The 16471-nt window shown below is 35.7% G+C and overlaps 1 protein-coding gene across 1 annotated transcript in view; it reads right to left on the bottom strand.

Moving 5' to 3' along the window:
- The window catches only part of RSPO3 (R-spondin 3), a 78055-nt gene that overhangs the window by 40865 nt on the left and 20719 nt on the right, over positions 1-16471 (bottom strand). The window contains exons 2-4 of the mRNA XM_011993076.1: positions 7147-7338; positions 5372-5518; positions 449-646 (exon numbers count right to left, since the gene is read on the bottom strand). Coding sequence (XP_011848466.1) covers positions 449-646; positions 5372-5518; positions 7147-7338 — 537 coding nt within the window. The remainder of the gene's footprint in view (positions 1-448; positions 647-5371; positions 5519-7146; positions 7339-16471) is intronic.

The following is a 16471-nucleotide window of genomic DNA, read 5'->3' as shown; positions in this document are numbered from 1 at the left end:
ATATTTTATATATATATATATGCTTAGCTACAAAAGCTTACCACTAAATTTCACTACTTTGGTTTGCAGGCAGTGAGGAAAGGAATGTTTGATGGTAGTGTTTCTTTGTCTTATTCTTATACCAAAAGTCGTTAGACTTCCCAAAAATTTTCTAAGTACTAGGAAAGCAGATTATATTAAAGATAATGCCCTAAATGCTTACAATACAACGCAGTTCATCAAAGTTCAATTACCACACTTCTATAGTAGTTTAAAGTTCTGACATCAGGCTCCATATTTTGGAATTACCGCATCTATATTCTGTAATTTATAAGCAACGTTCTTGTTTGGTACACATTTTAGGATATTAGGCATGAGAGATAATGCCAAATGTTTCCTAAGAAATAAAATGAAAAGTGCAACAGATTATGAGGATTCAAACAAGCACATTTTGTTATTATGATTGTACCTCGTTCTCCCTTCTGACACTTTTTCCTTTGCACTGTACACTTTCTTGTCTCATTTGTGGGGGGACACAGGTTACCCTTTGCTGAAGGATGCTGCATTATTTCTCGGACCCGTGTTTCAGTCCCTCTTTTGAAGCCACATGTTTTTCCCTTCTTCGTGCATGGACTCCAAGGATTCCATTCACTGACCTCACAGTGCACTGAAACAGAACAGAAGAAACAGACTCAGTTGGCTCACAACCACTTTCACTATTGTTGAGTTAAAAAAAAAATTTGCTTCAATCAAAACTTGCTCAAATTTGAGCAGAAATCTTGCAGATCAAAGTCAGGCAAGATGACCTAAATATAAAAACAAGAGAATGGGAAAGGCAGAAATTGAATGTTTTCAGTTTGGTACTCATTATCAGGTAAACTCATTTTTGCATTGGATTTCCTTTTTCTTTAGATTGATTAGCACAGGCACTAACCTTAATATAATCACTAAAATTGATCAATTCTTTATAATTTCCAGAGCACTGCTGCAATTGTTGATTGATCCTGACCTGAATTTGAAGAACAGTTGTTATACTATGTGTTAGAGAATTGATTCTCAAACTTTAGCATGCATCAGAATCACTTGGAGGGCTTGCTAAAACAAAAAATGCTGGAGCTTTCCCCACCAGCCCCCACCAGAGTTTCTGATTCGGTTAACTGGGGTAGGACTGTGAATTTGCCTAACAATACAGGTAATGTTGATTTGCAGGTACTGGGAACACCGTTTGAGAAACTCTGTGTTAGAGAACGCTTGAGCAGAAAATGAATCCAGGTCTTTGGCCTACTATTTACTGCCTTTTCTTACTTCATGTGCTGTTGTATGCTTAAATATTGATATCTGTTACTGAGTATGGTTCAGACATAGCGGTGTCTATTATATGTGAATTCTGGGTCAATTTCAGCTGATAACCTGCTTCTAAAATTAACCTGATCAAGTGATTCCTAAGATGACCTGATGTACTTTTTCTGAAGCTTCTTTTGGAGATTTGGTTCCTTTTTCTGTGTTAGTTTCTTTTTTTCAATAATGGCTTTCTCAGGTTGTAACAGATTTTTGCACTTCTAAAGAAAAGAAACATCTGCAAGGTGCTATTATATTTATGTCCCTAAAACTTTCTAATGTATAAAAACAGCTAGCAACAGTAACTCTTTCAGATGATTTAAGACTGTCTTTCCACAAAAAGAAGTTTCCAGTAACCTCCCTTATTGCCTTCTGATTTAATGATTCCTTACTTTAGAGCAGAATACTATCTCTCATAACAGCCTCAAGAAACATAACTTAAATGTTTTAGAAATTTAAATGCATTTATGATACATTTTTCACAGGCCTTTTCAGGCAGTTTTAGGTCCCTGAGTGCAAAACGGAATTAAATGGAATTGATTAAATACATGACTTTAGGTTTCTGTTAAGTGAAATGAACTCTATTGAACCATTTTAAAATAGTCCTCATGCTCGGTTATACCATTACAATTTTCATTCAAGAGTAGAGTAACTAAGTCATTTAATAATATTATAATCTCTTGTTGGTTATGGATATTATCTTGCAGCATGCCATTCTGATATTAACCATTGAAAACTAGTGTATCCTTAGCATTACAAAAAAAAAGCACCTCCAAAAAAGCAAATGAGAAGAGGAAAGTCAATGTTTGTGAGCTGTCGCTTTGTCCAGTATTCATTTAATTCCAGAATTAAGAGGACTGAATTAGAAAAAATTATCTGATGTGCAAGTGACCAGAACTTTGGTGCTCTTTCATAATAGCAAAAGTGGTCTAAGCAAATGTATACTTGGACTTCAGAAAAACATATTTAAAAAATACAGCTTAGGTAATTATTAGTTTACAGTCAGAAGATGAATGGTTTTAAAAATTAAATTCTAAGGACAACCTTAGATAGTTTCATTGGTGGAGGGAACATATTCAAAACTATTGAGTTTAGGTAGTAAAAAGCTCTAATAAGACCAGAGAGCTAAAGCATCATGAGATGAGGCGAATTTATCTTGGAGAAATACTGTAGAATAAACCTACAATGTTAGCATCCAAATAATATTTCCAGAAAAAAAATGAAAACTGAAAAAAAGTGCTAAAGACAACACAAAAGGTGATTTAAGTTCTCTTCAGATCATTTAATGAACAATGTGGAATCGAAGCACTCCTTGGTTAAGAGGTAGTTAAGAAAAAACAGAATATTCACCTTCTGTGTTCCTTCTAGTTTCTGTATTAAGAACAATCTGAAAACTGGAAATCTTTAGCTATTCACTAATGAAGCAAATGAAGCACATGTCTCATAAAGGCAATGAGCTGCAGTTCCTGGGAATGATTGTGCTGTGGTTGATCATCAGTGCGAGATGCTGTAAAAGCGATTCCCGAATTGGTAAGAAAGCTGAATACGATGTCCTACTAGTAATGTCCCACTAGTAATGACTTTACTTGTCATTTTGCTCTAACTCTTGTTGACTAGTTGCATGGTTACCTATAGAACACAGCAAGAGAATGTCCCTTACTACTCAGTGCTTGGAGTGAGACATATTCGCTCTGTGATTTCTTGAACAAATCCAACTCTCTAAGAGAAGCAATGAGGGTGATAAAATGACAGTGCAGAAAGGAAGCAAATATCTGGAGCACAAAGTGAAAAGAATATGTTCTCTTATAAAATTTGGTTCAGGGGATGTTTCTGTTCCATTTGACCTGCAAACCGTGGAAAGCGGATATATTGTGGCATACCTCTTTCATCCCAGCTCTGTATCAGGGTAGCATTTCCTCTGTTTATGACCTTTCCTCTCAATTTAAAATCCCGATAGAAAACTAGAAATATGGTGTGGATTTTAGCAATGAGAAAGACACATTCTTTCTGTTGGGTGAGTAGTGGGAAGCTGAAGTTAAGTTACTAATGACAGCACTGAAAATAACTTAAAATGTTTCTTTGGGGTCATCTTTTTGGCTCTCCGGATCCTAGTTTTCACATTTGTAAAAGGAACAGGCTTTAATATTCCTTCATGATATAGAAGCAGGTCATCGTCATCTTCCCTGAAATTCTGGACTGGACTAAAGGCATGGCAGGTGTAGTACCTGTAGGCTAGGCACCATAAGATGGGAGACATATCTTATCGAGCAAACAACAGGAGCCAGCCCTGAACGAAAGTTAGTGATTTGTGTTACTACAGTGTTCTAGGTCATTTGCATCTGTTAAATGAACCAAATTCAGTAACTGGCCTTTGGACTGCTAAACTCTCTTCCAAAATATATAAACTTAAATGTAGTTGTGTTAAGAAATAAGTAGTCTTAGTCTTACTAGTAGTATAAATTATCAGTAAGCTTTAAAGACAAATCCAATAGTGCCAAGTGTGAAATGATCTCCCTGACAGAAAAGCATTAATACATTTCAGGTAAATAGCCTTTCCAGAACTGAATGTTACAACTTCAACAGCTGAAAAAATCTAACTATGTGCCTTTTATTTTCCGGGTAGAGAAATGTTGCAAACATTCTGCAACTCATCCTGAATTTCTGCTCTTGAATATTCCACAGACGTGTTTTCTATTTTTTCCAGTGTTTGGAACTTATTACCTCTAATCATCAGCCCTCAGGACCTATAAGAAAAAGAACTTGTAGTGCTTTTCTTTTGTACTTTTTACCCTATTCCTAGGTTGCTTTTTTTCCATGTGTTTTTACAACCAGAGAAGAAAAAACGTAACCAAAATGAGCCATGAACTATTTCAAGACCGTTGTTTTCCAGATGCTTCTAAAATTATCTTTAAAATATCTATTTATTGTATTCTATCAAAAACATTGTTTAGAAATAAAAGTGCTGCGGTGGACTTGAAATGGTTAACCCACCACTTTAGAGTTATTACTCCAGCACTTTAGATTCTAAGGGACTCCTAAGATGGGGACCCCAGGGGAGTCCTGGAGACTATCTTGTACTGAATCAGGAGGGCAGTTGTGTGGATATGCCAACATCACCGCAGCATCAAAGGTTCTTATAATTCTTGCCCAGGGGATTTTGAGATTTCCTAGGCTATTTTCCCATTTGGTTTAGCATCTGCTTCCCAAGTGTTCATCAAAGTTGTAGCTGTAGTAGCTGCACAACGTTTAAAAGAGGGAAAATATAGCCTGACAGTGATCTGTTATTTAGACAAACAACTTGTCTGAGGGACCTCCCCTTCAGGAAATTCAGCCTGCAATTAATCAGACCCAGGGACTGTCTCAATCTGTCAGTGTGAGTAAGTCCACAATCCTCTTTATTATATATCAATACCCGTGGAAGCAGAATATTTCAGCATAGCAGTGTGAGAGAAAAAGAGTGAGATTTCAACTAAATCAATTCCAGTTCCTAGGTCTTTGATCCACTTACTGAGCATTAATGGGCTGTGTCAAGAGAATATATGTTCCCTCCTTGGAAAATAACTTTGGTCATTAGATGAGATCAGACTTAGGTGTTTTATGAAACTGTTGCTTTAAGGTAAAAATTAAGTTCAAGACATATATGTATGTCACATAACAGATCACTGTCAGATATATATACGTGTGTGTGTGTGTCTTGACTGAATTTTTACTTAAATAAAATTCATTAAATAATAATTTAAATAAAAAGTCATTAAATAATAATAAAAATAAATCTATCATAAACAGAACAGTTGAAACAATTATTGATAGTCCTTAAGAAATAAGGAAGCACCCACTGTATTAAATTGTACTATAATACATACTAGATAAGGTTATTAAAAACACCTCTAAGAGAGTATCTTTATAAAGAAGGATAGAGACAGTCTTAAGAGATCTCAGCCCAAGAACCTTCAAGTTCTTTTGACAAAGGACTTTGAAAAGCACTTCCATGGAGACTGACATTATCAAATTATTTGAAGACTGACTTCTTCAAATTATTCCAGGTTCTCCTTACCAATATTGACACACTCCATAGTATGGTTGTTGGCTTCCAACCCTTCTGGGCAATTGTCAAGGCACTTTCCAAGGTGTAAGTAAAATCCACTTTTACATTTTGTGCAGAAATTTTTGTTGAAACAGGTATCACAGTCAGCTTTGCATTCTGAAAGAGAAAAAAGAAAGAGAAATATGTCTGCATTATGTTCTCTTAACATAAAACTATCTTTAAAACATAAAGTTTTATGTTCTGCATGTGTCAAACACAGGCACACACAACTTTAGTATCAAATAAACACCTGAAGTCCAAAATTATTTTGCCAGACTGAATTCAGGATTCCTCCACAGTGATTCAGTTGGTGTACATTGGTTACTGATTTTAAAATCATTATACTGATTGCCCTATGAAAAAATCTTTGTTTTGTATATATATATAGCCAAGAATATTTATAAGATGAAATATCTGTTTATATTAAGTGATAGTGAAAATGTTTCATCAGAACCTTAAGAAAATATACAAAGGATATTGCCTTCGTGTTGTTCTTGAGGGCTATTGATTCTTACAACAAATATTTGATTGCCTACTATGTGCCAGGCATTGTTTTCTATATTGGTTGACAGCAATGCACAAGAGAGGTAAGAGTCAGGCTTCAGAAAGTTTACATCCTGGGAGAGGACATATGGTAAACAGTAACAATTGTTCACCCTTATATGGCGCTTACTGTAAGCCAGGATTGCTATAATGTTTTACAATATTATTAAGTCATTTAAAGTTTACAACAATCCAATGAGGTAGTCATTGGTACAATTTCATTTTACACATAAGGAAACTCAGGCTAACAAAGGGTATGAAACTAACCCAGGACAACAGATCAGACTGCTTTTTGAAACCAAGCAGTCTAGTTCCAAAGTGATAGGTGCTCTGGAAAACAAACAACAACAACAACAACAACAACAACAACAAAAACAACAGCAAATGGTGGGAAAAAGAGATGGAGAACGGTTGATGGGGGAACAGGCTGATTATTTTGGATAAGATGATCATGGAGTGTCTCTCTGAGAAGGTGACATATGAGCAAAATCATCAATGAAATAAGACAGCCAGCCATGCAAAGATGTGGGCAAAAAGCTTTCCAACTGCTAGAACAGCCAGTGTAGAACATAATTGCAAAGGCTTGAGGTGAGAAGATCTTACAAGAAGGCAAGTGAGGCTGGTGCAAAATGGCTGAGGGGGAGTTGTAGGAGATGAGTTTGGAGAGATTGATGGAACTACATATGATATTTGAATAGAGTGGTATTTCCTAATTTACATTTTTGAGAAAGCGCACTTGGTCTGCAGTGTGAAAAACAGGTTTTCAGGGTCCAGATGACAGTACTCCCAACATTTATTTCCCATTGATAAATAAATGTTTCAGTTGCTCTGGAATCTCTCTTGAAGTCAAAATAGCTGAAATGATTCGACAAGTTAGTTAATACTTGGATTTTGTGTTGATAATGGAAACTCAGATGGAATTGAGACTTACAGTACTTTTCTATAGGTTCAATGAGCAATAATCACATTCCCAGCTTTTGCTTTCAGAATTAAAAAGAAAACCAAAACATGAGTGCTTTTTTGTAAGTTAGTGATAAAAATTTTCTGGTTCTGATGGTTAAGTCCAAATATGGTTTAGCCTAATTATCAGATAAACATTATTGTTTACTTAACATTGAATATCACAAATATATTAGAGGCCATTTCAATCTGGAAAAGTCACCAAGGATGAGATAAAAATACAATTTCGTGTAGGCACTTACTTGTACACTTATTTATATCTGGATATCGAGTTCCATAATATCCACTTGGACATGAAGAGAGACACACTCCAATCTGCTTCATGCCAATTCTTTCCAGAACAAAAAATAGTCTGGGCTTACATGACAAACATCCATTGTAATCTGAACATGTTGCACAGCCTCCTTGGCAGCCTTGACTGACGTTAGGATGCACTGTGGAGACAAATGTAGAAAGACATTACAAAGGTTAAACCACAGATATAAAAGTTAGATGACATTTTCTGGGCAGGATATACGTTTTCTTTCATTAGGTTTCAATTTGTTGGTAATGAGTAAATGAGGTGGGATTTTTTTCCTACCAGTTTTTGTGATCTTTTATTTCCCTTTAGCACATATATCGTTTTTAATTTCAAAGTTGTTAAAATTGAGCATTTGAAAAATAAGAATATACTGCCTCAAAGGACTTACCTATGTATGTGTGTGTATACATATTCTCTTTATATGTAATATATACTGTATAATTATATATAACTAATTATACATATATTCTCTTTATATATATAATATCCTCACTGAACTAGCACCCTGGGAGATTGGGGACTGGTAATTTTGTGCTCATTTACACAGTGAAATTAATACACATTTGCTTTGCTTTTCATTTACGTAATGGAGGATAAGCATATATTTCTAATTTCTTCAGTAAGTAAAATAATGTACACTAGGGCTTAACTTGAGTAAGGACACTAAGTTTTATAATATCTGTTTTGAACTGTGGTGTATTAGAGAACACAATTTTACTTTTTGATCCAATGCAAACTGATGTTGGAACTATGTTAGCTGTTGAGCACCCCACAATTCCTTCATGAAATATTTCTTCTCACACGAGCTTAATCATTGCCAGTTCAAATAGATATAATGGTGAAAATGTGATGCTTATCTCACCAGTATTTCCATGTGGATCTGTGACTACTTATGGTAATTTATGTTCAATATTTTCTCTTTTGGGACTGGAGTCTTACAGTTTCTGTGCCCTCATCTTCTACTTACTTGAGTGAAATGTATATTTGGTGAGAATGGACCAGTCTACCTTAAGAATCACTGTTACACACATTCCAGGGTTTTCAAGAGTTACCAATGTGTGAGTTAAGAGTGTTCGTTAGCAAGTCTGAACAAACAGAAACAAATATTTGGGAGACTTATGTTTACTTAAGATCATCACAACTTTAAATCTTCTTTTGACTATTAACTAGTCATCATTACCTCTGCATGAGCTGATAAAAACTGCTAAGGGGCGTTTCTCATATAGCTGGTGTTTAGGATTATTTCTTTTCCTATTGTGTTCTTCACTCAAGTATATTGCTAATAGCTTTATCGCCCTTTGAAGATGCCAGAGGAAAAAAAAATCATAATCCTTAGAGAAAGAAAGATTCATGCACAGGAATCTAAAGGCATCCCAGTGTATTTCTGGCTTCTTTTGTTGGTAGTAGAAGGAGTAGACTCTGATGGACCTTAGCATAGTTAAGTCTGTCTTTACAGTGACGTTTGGTTATTGCTAAGTTCTTTACCACAAAAACAAATCCCTCCAGGCTTAGTTAGAAGAGGTACCCATAAGACCAAACAGCCTTACCACAGGAGTGCACGGGTTAGTTACAGAGAGGTCATTCGGTTGACCAGCATCCTCTGCCTGTAGGAAACCATCCCCAAATCAGCCACAGGAACCACAAGCAGCTCATTCTCATTCCAAGACGTTTTGTAAATAAACTAAGGAAATGTGTGGGGGAAGGGAAGTCTGCTTTTCCTGTGCATGCTCCTCTGTGGGGGTGGGGCAGTCACATAAAGTGGCACAGGAGGTTTAGACATTACAGGGCCTGGGGGACTTGTAAGTGAAACTACTTTCCAAGTAACAGGGTCATTTTTCATGCCAGTAACTCAGCATTTGGTGACTTACAGAAAACGTGTACATATTGTAAGCTTGCAAAGATCCTAGAAGGGAAAAGGGGCAAGAGATTTCCATGTGTTCAGACATGTGTTCAGAATCTATCATTATCCATTTCAAGAAGCAAGAGGTGAAGATAAAAACTTGTAAGACCTTTTCATAGAATTGTCTATGGAAGAGTGGACCTCAACTTGAAAGAAAAGTGCTTCACACTCAGGGCACTAAGAGACTCTGGGTTTAAGGAAGATGGACCATATTGGTCCATGCCAATCCATCCCTATCTCTGAAATGTGGCTGCTGAAAGAAAACACACAGTTCTAATTTTATGTATTCTGAAACTTTTGCCAATTATGATATAATTTTAAATATATCAATTATTAATGTAAACATGATTTACATATTCAGAGCTTCAAAAGTGACATTCCTTAAGATAAATTTTATTTTTAAAACTAGGTTTTGAATGTTTGGAATGTTCTCCAGGAGAGAGCTTTGAGTAAGTCTCATGATTGTAACCGTATCCACTGAAATTATGAGATGTGCCAAAATACCTTGCTTGATTCCCTCTGTCTCTAAAACTTTTACTGATGAAATGCAGCACAGTCAACATTGTGCTATAATAATTCTTTTTGCTTTTTTTTCATATTTTGATTTCCTAGGCAAAGGTTTTTTAAAAATTTGATTTTTGGAAAAGCAAGAAAGACCTAGTTGTCCCAACTTGCAATAAAATTTTGTGTCTTAATCAATGAATTTTGAATATGGGCAATGAATTTTGAATATCAAATGATGGCAAACCTTATTTCTTCAGGGAGATTTAAATGTTGGCTGTGGGAAGAGAGAGAAATGGAGACTATGAAGCTCAGATTCAATGAGTCTAGACTTTTTTATGGTTATGTAGTATAGTGACAGCTTTCTTGAATGCCGTATAAGGATCACACAAATTACACAGTCAGTATTACACAACTAGGTACAAATTTCCCAAACTTCATTTTAAGGCAAGAGATTTTACTTTTTATACGGAAACCACAAAAACTTTGGTCTATATTGACTGTAACAACACTTTCAGCCATAAAATCTTGTGATTCTGAGACAGAAAATAGAATTTTACTTTCTCATGTGTCTTTCTTTTTATTACCCATTCAATATTAACTTCATTTTGCATTTCTAAATCACCTTTTTCAAACAATATTTTCCTACTATTATTTGAAATTGTTGGTGGAGGTAGGGAATGTTTCACAGAATCTCAATGTTTGAACTTAATCTTAGAAAACGAGTTGGAGTTTATCAGTACCTAAGTGGCCATGTGTGGCTAGAGAAGGAAACACTACAATGACCCAAGCTGGGAAGGAGACTGGCATGAGTTTGATGCAACTGGTGCATAAGTAGTGGGAAATGAAGATATGGGGAATAACAAGAAGATTGGAAGCATAAAATAGATCTAGATTACAGAAACTTTTTTGAGTTAGGCCAGTGAAATTCTTCCGTAAATATAGGGTGTTTCAATCACACTAGTGATTGAAATATAAGATTTGAATTGGAAAGGAAATTTCCCTGGCAGTGTGGCAGGCATGCAAACTAGGAAAAGAATAATGCAGTGGTCAAGGTAAGAGGCTGATGATAACTTAAAACACGGCAGAGGCAATATAATGTAGTGAGGAAGGGATGTATGTTTCAAGGATATTTAGGAGGTGGTATCAATCAAATATAGTGGCCAATGCCATGTAGGCTGAACAAGAAAGAGGATTTGAAAAGGTGTGTTTCTAGGTCCAGCCAGTGAATAGAGAGGGGAGGGGTTACCAGGCGAGTAAAAGTCTGCAGCTGGAGAGTAGAGCATTGTGCATAGAATACCGATGTTTAAAAAGATAAACCTGGCTTGGAATCATTAATTTTGCAGATTTTGTGAAATATCCAGAGAGTGATGCTTAATAGATGGAGCTTACTTTGGAGTGGCTGTTGGAGATGTTCACATGAGTCTCTGACAGTGGTTACTTAATTAGAAAAGGCATGGGAGCTACTGGGCCTGGCACAGTGGCTCACGCCTCTAATCCCTGGTGGGCTGATCACATGAGACCAGGAGTTTGAGACCAGCCTGGCTAACATGGAAAAACTCCATCTCTACTAACGATACGAAAATTAGCCCAGTGTGGTGGTGCACATCTGTAATCCCAGCGACTGTAACTGCTTGAGCCTAGGAGTTGGAGATTGAAGTGAGCGCAGATCGCGCCATTGCACTCCAGCCTGGGCGACAGAGTGAGACTCTGCCTAAAAAAAAAAAAAAAGGAGAGGGGGGAACTAATGAAAACTTAAAGAAAAAGAGGACATCATGCAAAATAGGGGACATTTGGTAAGAGAACAAAATGTATTATCAGCAGCTTTAAACAATACTTTGAATTTCTAGGTGACTCACTGTTGCTTTCAAAGCATACTCAAATGCTAAATTAACTGTGGTAATTGCCTTATGATATAAGTAAGTAGAAGCTATCATAATCATTTATTTCGAAACTTCAAACTTGGTCTCAAATGAATGCTGTAATCTGCTGGAAAAATAGTGAGTTTAGATCAGAGGTGAAAATAGAGATCTTTGATATCTGGTAACTATATCTTTATATATAAGTACACTTTAGATGTGTAATGGGGGTAGATATGAATGGGAAAATGGGCATAATTCATGGAAACTTTAAATTGGGACTTTCTACTAAAAATGTGTCACATACACAATGAAATTAATATGTCTATCCTTAAAATTAAGACAGAGGGAAGTATTATTTCTTGTTTATTATGGTTAGTTGTACGAAAAGGGTATACACTGATACATAACTTAAACCTACTTTCAGTGTCTGAACTGTCAACACTCCCTGAGTAAGAAACTTCAATTTCACTATCTGTTAAAGAAGGCTTCCTACTATTTGATAACCTTTAACTTGTGATACATAACTAATGCAACCACTCCTAAGAGACTTGCTATTATCATAAGAGTTAATTCAACTTTGATAAAACATCCAGAATATAGAATTTTAAATGGAACCAGAACATTTGGTCAATATACAGCCTTTCGCTACTTGTTTTCAATGTTTATGATGAATCAACTAATACATTATTGGGAACTAAATTCTGTTTCTGTGACAATTTAAGTGCAAGCTTCAAGCATTTGCTTTACTTTAATTTACTTCTAAAGCTCAGTTACAAATGTACTAAGAGCTACTGTAAGTTGTTATGTGAAAAAAATCCACTATTGCATGCTGTTAATTACTGCTGATGATCATTTATTTGTAGCTAATTTCCAGAAATGTAAATTTTAGTAGACTTTAGACTAATCAAACAGGCTTGACTGAGTTGAAAAGAAGTGCCAGATAATAAAAGCAACATTGATTGTATAATCTAATTAAAAATTAATAAACTCACAAATTTGATCTAAGTTAGTTTTAACAACAACAAAAACATCATATACAAAGTCTCTCCAAAGCATACTTGTCTGCACAACATTCGCTGCCTGTTTTTCTGCATGCAGTGGCCTTAAGAGACAGGGTAGAGAGAAGAGACCAACTGAATTCTACAATCAAAGGTTTTTTTTACATCTGTCCTTTCCTCCATGTCTTCTCTTTTTAGAAGTGTGCTCACATTGACTGCATACTTCCTAAGGGAAGAGGTCTCATGGTTTGATAATTTCTTCTTCTTTTTTCCTCTATAGTTTCAGGAATTTGAGATAATTCCCACCTTCCATTCAAGGCAGCTATTTATTGAATACGTTCTCAATAAAGTGATTTTGATTATTGAAGGAATGAACACAATACATATAAAAAAGCTACATTTAAAAAAATAATAATAAACATGTTGTTAGGCGCAGTGGCTCACACCTGTAATCCCCGCACTTTTCTTGAGCCAAGGAGTTTGAGACTAGCCTGGGCAACATAGCAAAACCCTGTTTCTACAAAAAAAAAAAAAAAAAAAAAAAATTAGCTGAGCACGGTGACGCACACCTGTGGTCCCAGCTACTCAGGAGGCTGAGGTGGGAGGATCCTTTGAGCACAGAAGGCCCAGGCTCCAGTGAGCCAAGATTGCACCACTGCACTTCAGCCTGGATGACAGAGCGAGACCTTGTCTAAAAAAAAAAAAAAAAAGTTAAAGTAGTAAATATTTAACAGAAAGTATCTATAATAATTTAAGTGGGCTATGCCTATGAATATCTGGCAAAGAAATCAAGTTCCAATTACATAAACTTTGAATGCTTAATTATGAAATCAATCATTCAAAGTGAAGCCACATAACAGCTTTTTTATGTGTCATTTACTTTAGTAATTCATTCCCTTAGAGAAAGTGTGGCGCTTTTTCTTGCCTAAGTTAGGACAATGCATTTCTACCATATCTTGGGACTTGATTATTACAGAGTCACATTTAACTTTGGAGTAATATTATACTTATTGAAAATTAAGAGATGTTTCCCGATTCCTCTGGAATGTTTGGCAATGTTCACTTTAAGAAAAGTCTAAAGTTAAAAATTTGAATTATTTGGCTGTCTCTCTAAACTTCTGCCCAGTCAACCCAAGAAAATATTCAGAGTCAATGTTTCTTATTTGTTCATGTGTTAAAGCTTCTAAAGTAGAGCTGACAATGGCGGGGTCTCTACAACCATTTAGACAACTTGAGAAATTTAGGTATAGATAGCAAAATACGTACAAAAGGTTTTTTGAATAAATATAATTACTTATTGGGATACAACACTCCTTTTGGATCATGAAACTATGATATTTGGGTGAATACAGGTTTATTCATTATTATATTTTATTAATAATTTATTGAAAGAACCACATGTTTATATGTCCAAATATATACAGACCCTGCCATTTTTGAAATACTGTTTATCATCTGATGGTTTTAGGGTTTTAATATACCAACGTTTTGACCATTAAGTCAATTAAAATTCACCTATGCTATTTAGATACACATATTTAAATATGTGCACATATGTGTTTATATGTATGTGTGTGCATGTGTATATACATATACATATGCATGCATACATGCCCATGCATGCACACACACACCAACATACAAATTCTATTGGTCTTTCATCAAACTCAAAAGTACAGACATTAATTGAACTGTAACAGCTAGGATAATAGAGTCTGCTGTATATTTTGCCCTACTAAATCAACATTTAATCTGAAAGTTTGTGCCTACACCAAAGGTTGAAAGAATTCCTAAGAGTCTCAGAGAGGAATGTCTTCACCAGCTGCTGAATATAGCCCAGTTGGTGCGCCACCATTATTATGTGGGGAAAAGTACTGTTTTTAATGGAAATGGTTTCTTTGAGAACTTGGAAAATCTTTCTTTTTCTCTTACTGAATAATAATTTCCTGAAGGGAGTCTAATATTTATATTCTATAAATACTTTAAAATAAAACCACAGCAATAAGACAAACCTAACATTAAACAGCAAATAGCTGGGCTTTCCACTAAAATCAAGTCAGCCCAAAATATTAAGAAAATGGCTAGCAAATGATGGTAGCTGTAGAATTCATGAAATCTAAGATATGATGAATATTTGGGAGCTCAGTGCCAACCTGCTAACTGAAGGCTATGTTTGCCTAACCACATCTAGTACAGAATCAGGACTAGAAATGAAAGATAGATGCAAGTAGGCTTCACTGTATATGGATACACTGTGGAAACTATGATTAAGGTTTTCAACAAAAATTTCACCCACAGTGTGCTCAACATTTCACGTGATGCAGGAAAGGCAGGAATGAATAAGAAATCTAGTTCCTGAAGACATGATGTTCATCAGGTAATAAGTAAGTAAACAAGGAATCAAATGGTTAAAGATTGTAATGAGTGTTGTTAAGGCAACAAACAGGTGGATAAGGCAGAGAATAACTCTGGGAAGCTTCCTTAAATACATGTCAGGGAAGACCCTTTAAGGCTACTCCTTAGCCAAGGCCTGCAGAATAAGAAGGAGTCATAACGTGAACCCAGGAAGAGTATTTCAGGTAGAGCACCAGCAATGCAAACAGTATAAAGCCGTGGGAGAAGCTGGGCACCAGGAGTAACAAGACAGGAACCAATGAGGCTGCAGTGTGGTGAGTGCTATAAAATGAGTTACAAAGGGTGGTTGGAGCCAGATCCTCCCATCCCTTGAGGGCCAAAGTAAAGAACCTAAGTACATGTAGCCTCTGCATTTCTAAGTAAATATTAGAAGGAAAGGAAAGAACACATTTTGCCTGATATAGTTACTTTAATTTGTGTTAATTTTATGGATCTTGGAACTGAACCAGCATCTTGTATTTCATGAAAATATGTTCTCTTATTAACTTTTATATTAGAGGAGAATGTTCTAACTAGCAACAAACTTGGGAATTTACATCCAGATTCCAATCTTTGAAGACGCTGTGCATCAATCTACCTGTGTTTTGCTCTTGGGACTATCTCGTTTCCCCTCTGTTCCTCCCATCTTTCTCTAGTAGTAATTTTAGTTTGCTTTGGGGTTTTAATTTTCATTCTGTGTATGTGTGTGTGTGGGAATAAGTGGGGAGAAGTAAAAAAGTTATCAAATACATAAAAGGTCACAGGAACAAAGAAAGAATAAAAGGCAAAAAGATTACAGTCTTGCATATACTCTTTCCTTGTATTTTTCTAAATTCTTACCATTAGCAATGCGTATTGAAACAGTCTAAATAATTTAGAGTAACAACACTGTGCTTTTTCTTCTAATTTAATATTTCTATTAGTATCTTAATATTATGACCTTTAATTTCTTAAATTAATTCAAAATCTATGGACTAATTTCAAATTTGATACTTCAAAAGTAGTAAAAATCATATGAACTTTCCTGTGACCAACTGACTAGCTACAGTTGATGCTGCTGTTGAAACTGTTACAAACTACTCACAGAACCAAAATAAAGAGGTATTTGTTTTTGTTTTTTTTTTTCCTAACTGCAAGTAGAAAAATCCATTGTGAAGTGAAAGCACTCTGCTATGAGTGTAAAATGTAAGGTACTGAATCAACATCCCCAGCTGTTGCTAAGAGAGGGAAAGCTTCCCCTTCTCCAAGTGGCCATGTTCCCAAGTGGAGGTGAATAGAGGACAAGAGGGGGTGGATGGGGGTGATGAGACCCAGATTCTGTAGAGAGCCAGGACCTGTTGATGAGTTAGTGGGTGGTAATAACAGCGTTTTTCATGAGACAGATCCAACAGTGTTCATCCAACAGTGGGAATCATTATGTGCTGTGGTCTGGCTGAGAGAGGCATTCCTTTTTTTTTTTTTTTTTTTTTTTAGACAGAGTCATGCTCTGTCGCCCAGTCTGGAGTGCAGTGGTGAGAGTTTAATGGTAATGAATCCGCATGAGTGAGTCCATAACTACTAACTTCACGTTCTTGAAAGAAACAAACTTCAGTTTGTGCTAAAAACAAACTC

This window comes from Mandrillus leucophaeus, unplaced genomic scaffold (assembly GCF_000951045.1).
Source record: "Mandrillus leucophaeus isolate KB7577 unplaced genomic scaffold, Mleu.le_1.0 Scaffold424, whole genome shotgun sequence".
NCBI lineage: Eukaryota > Metazoa > Chordata > Mammalia > Primates > Cercopithecidae > Mandrillus > Mandrillus leucophaeus.
This window is presented reverse-complemented; position numbering and strand designations above follow the sequence as displayed.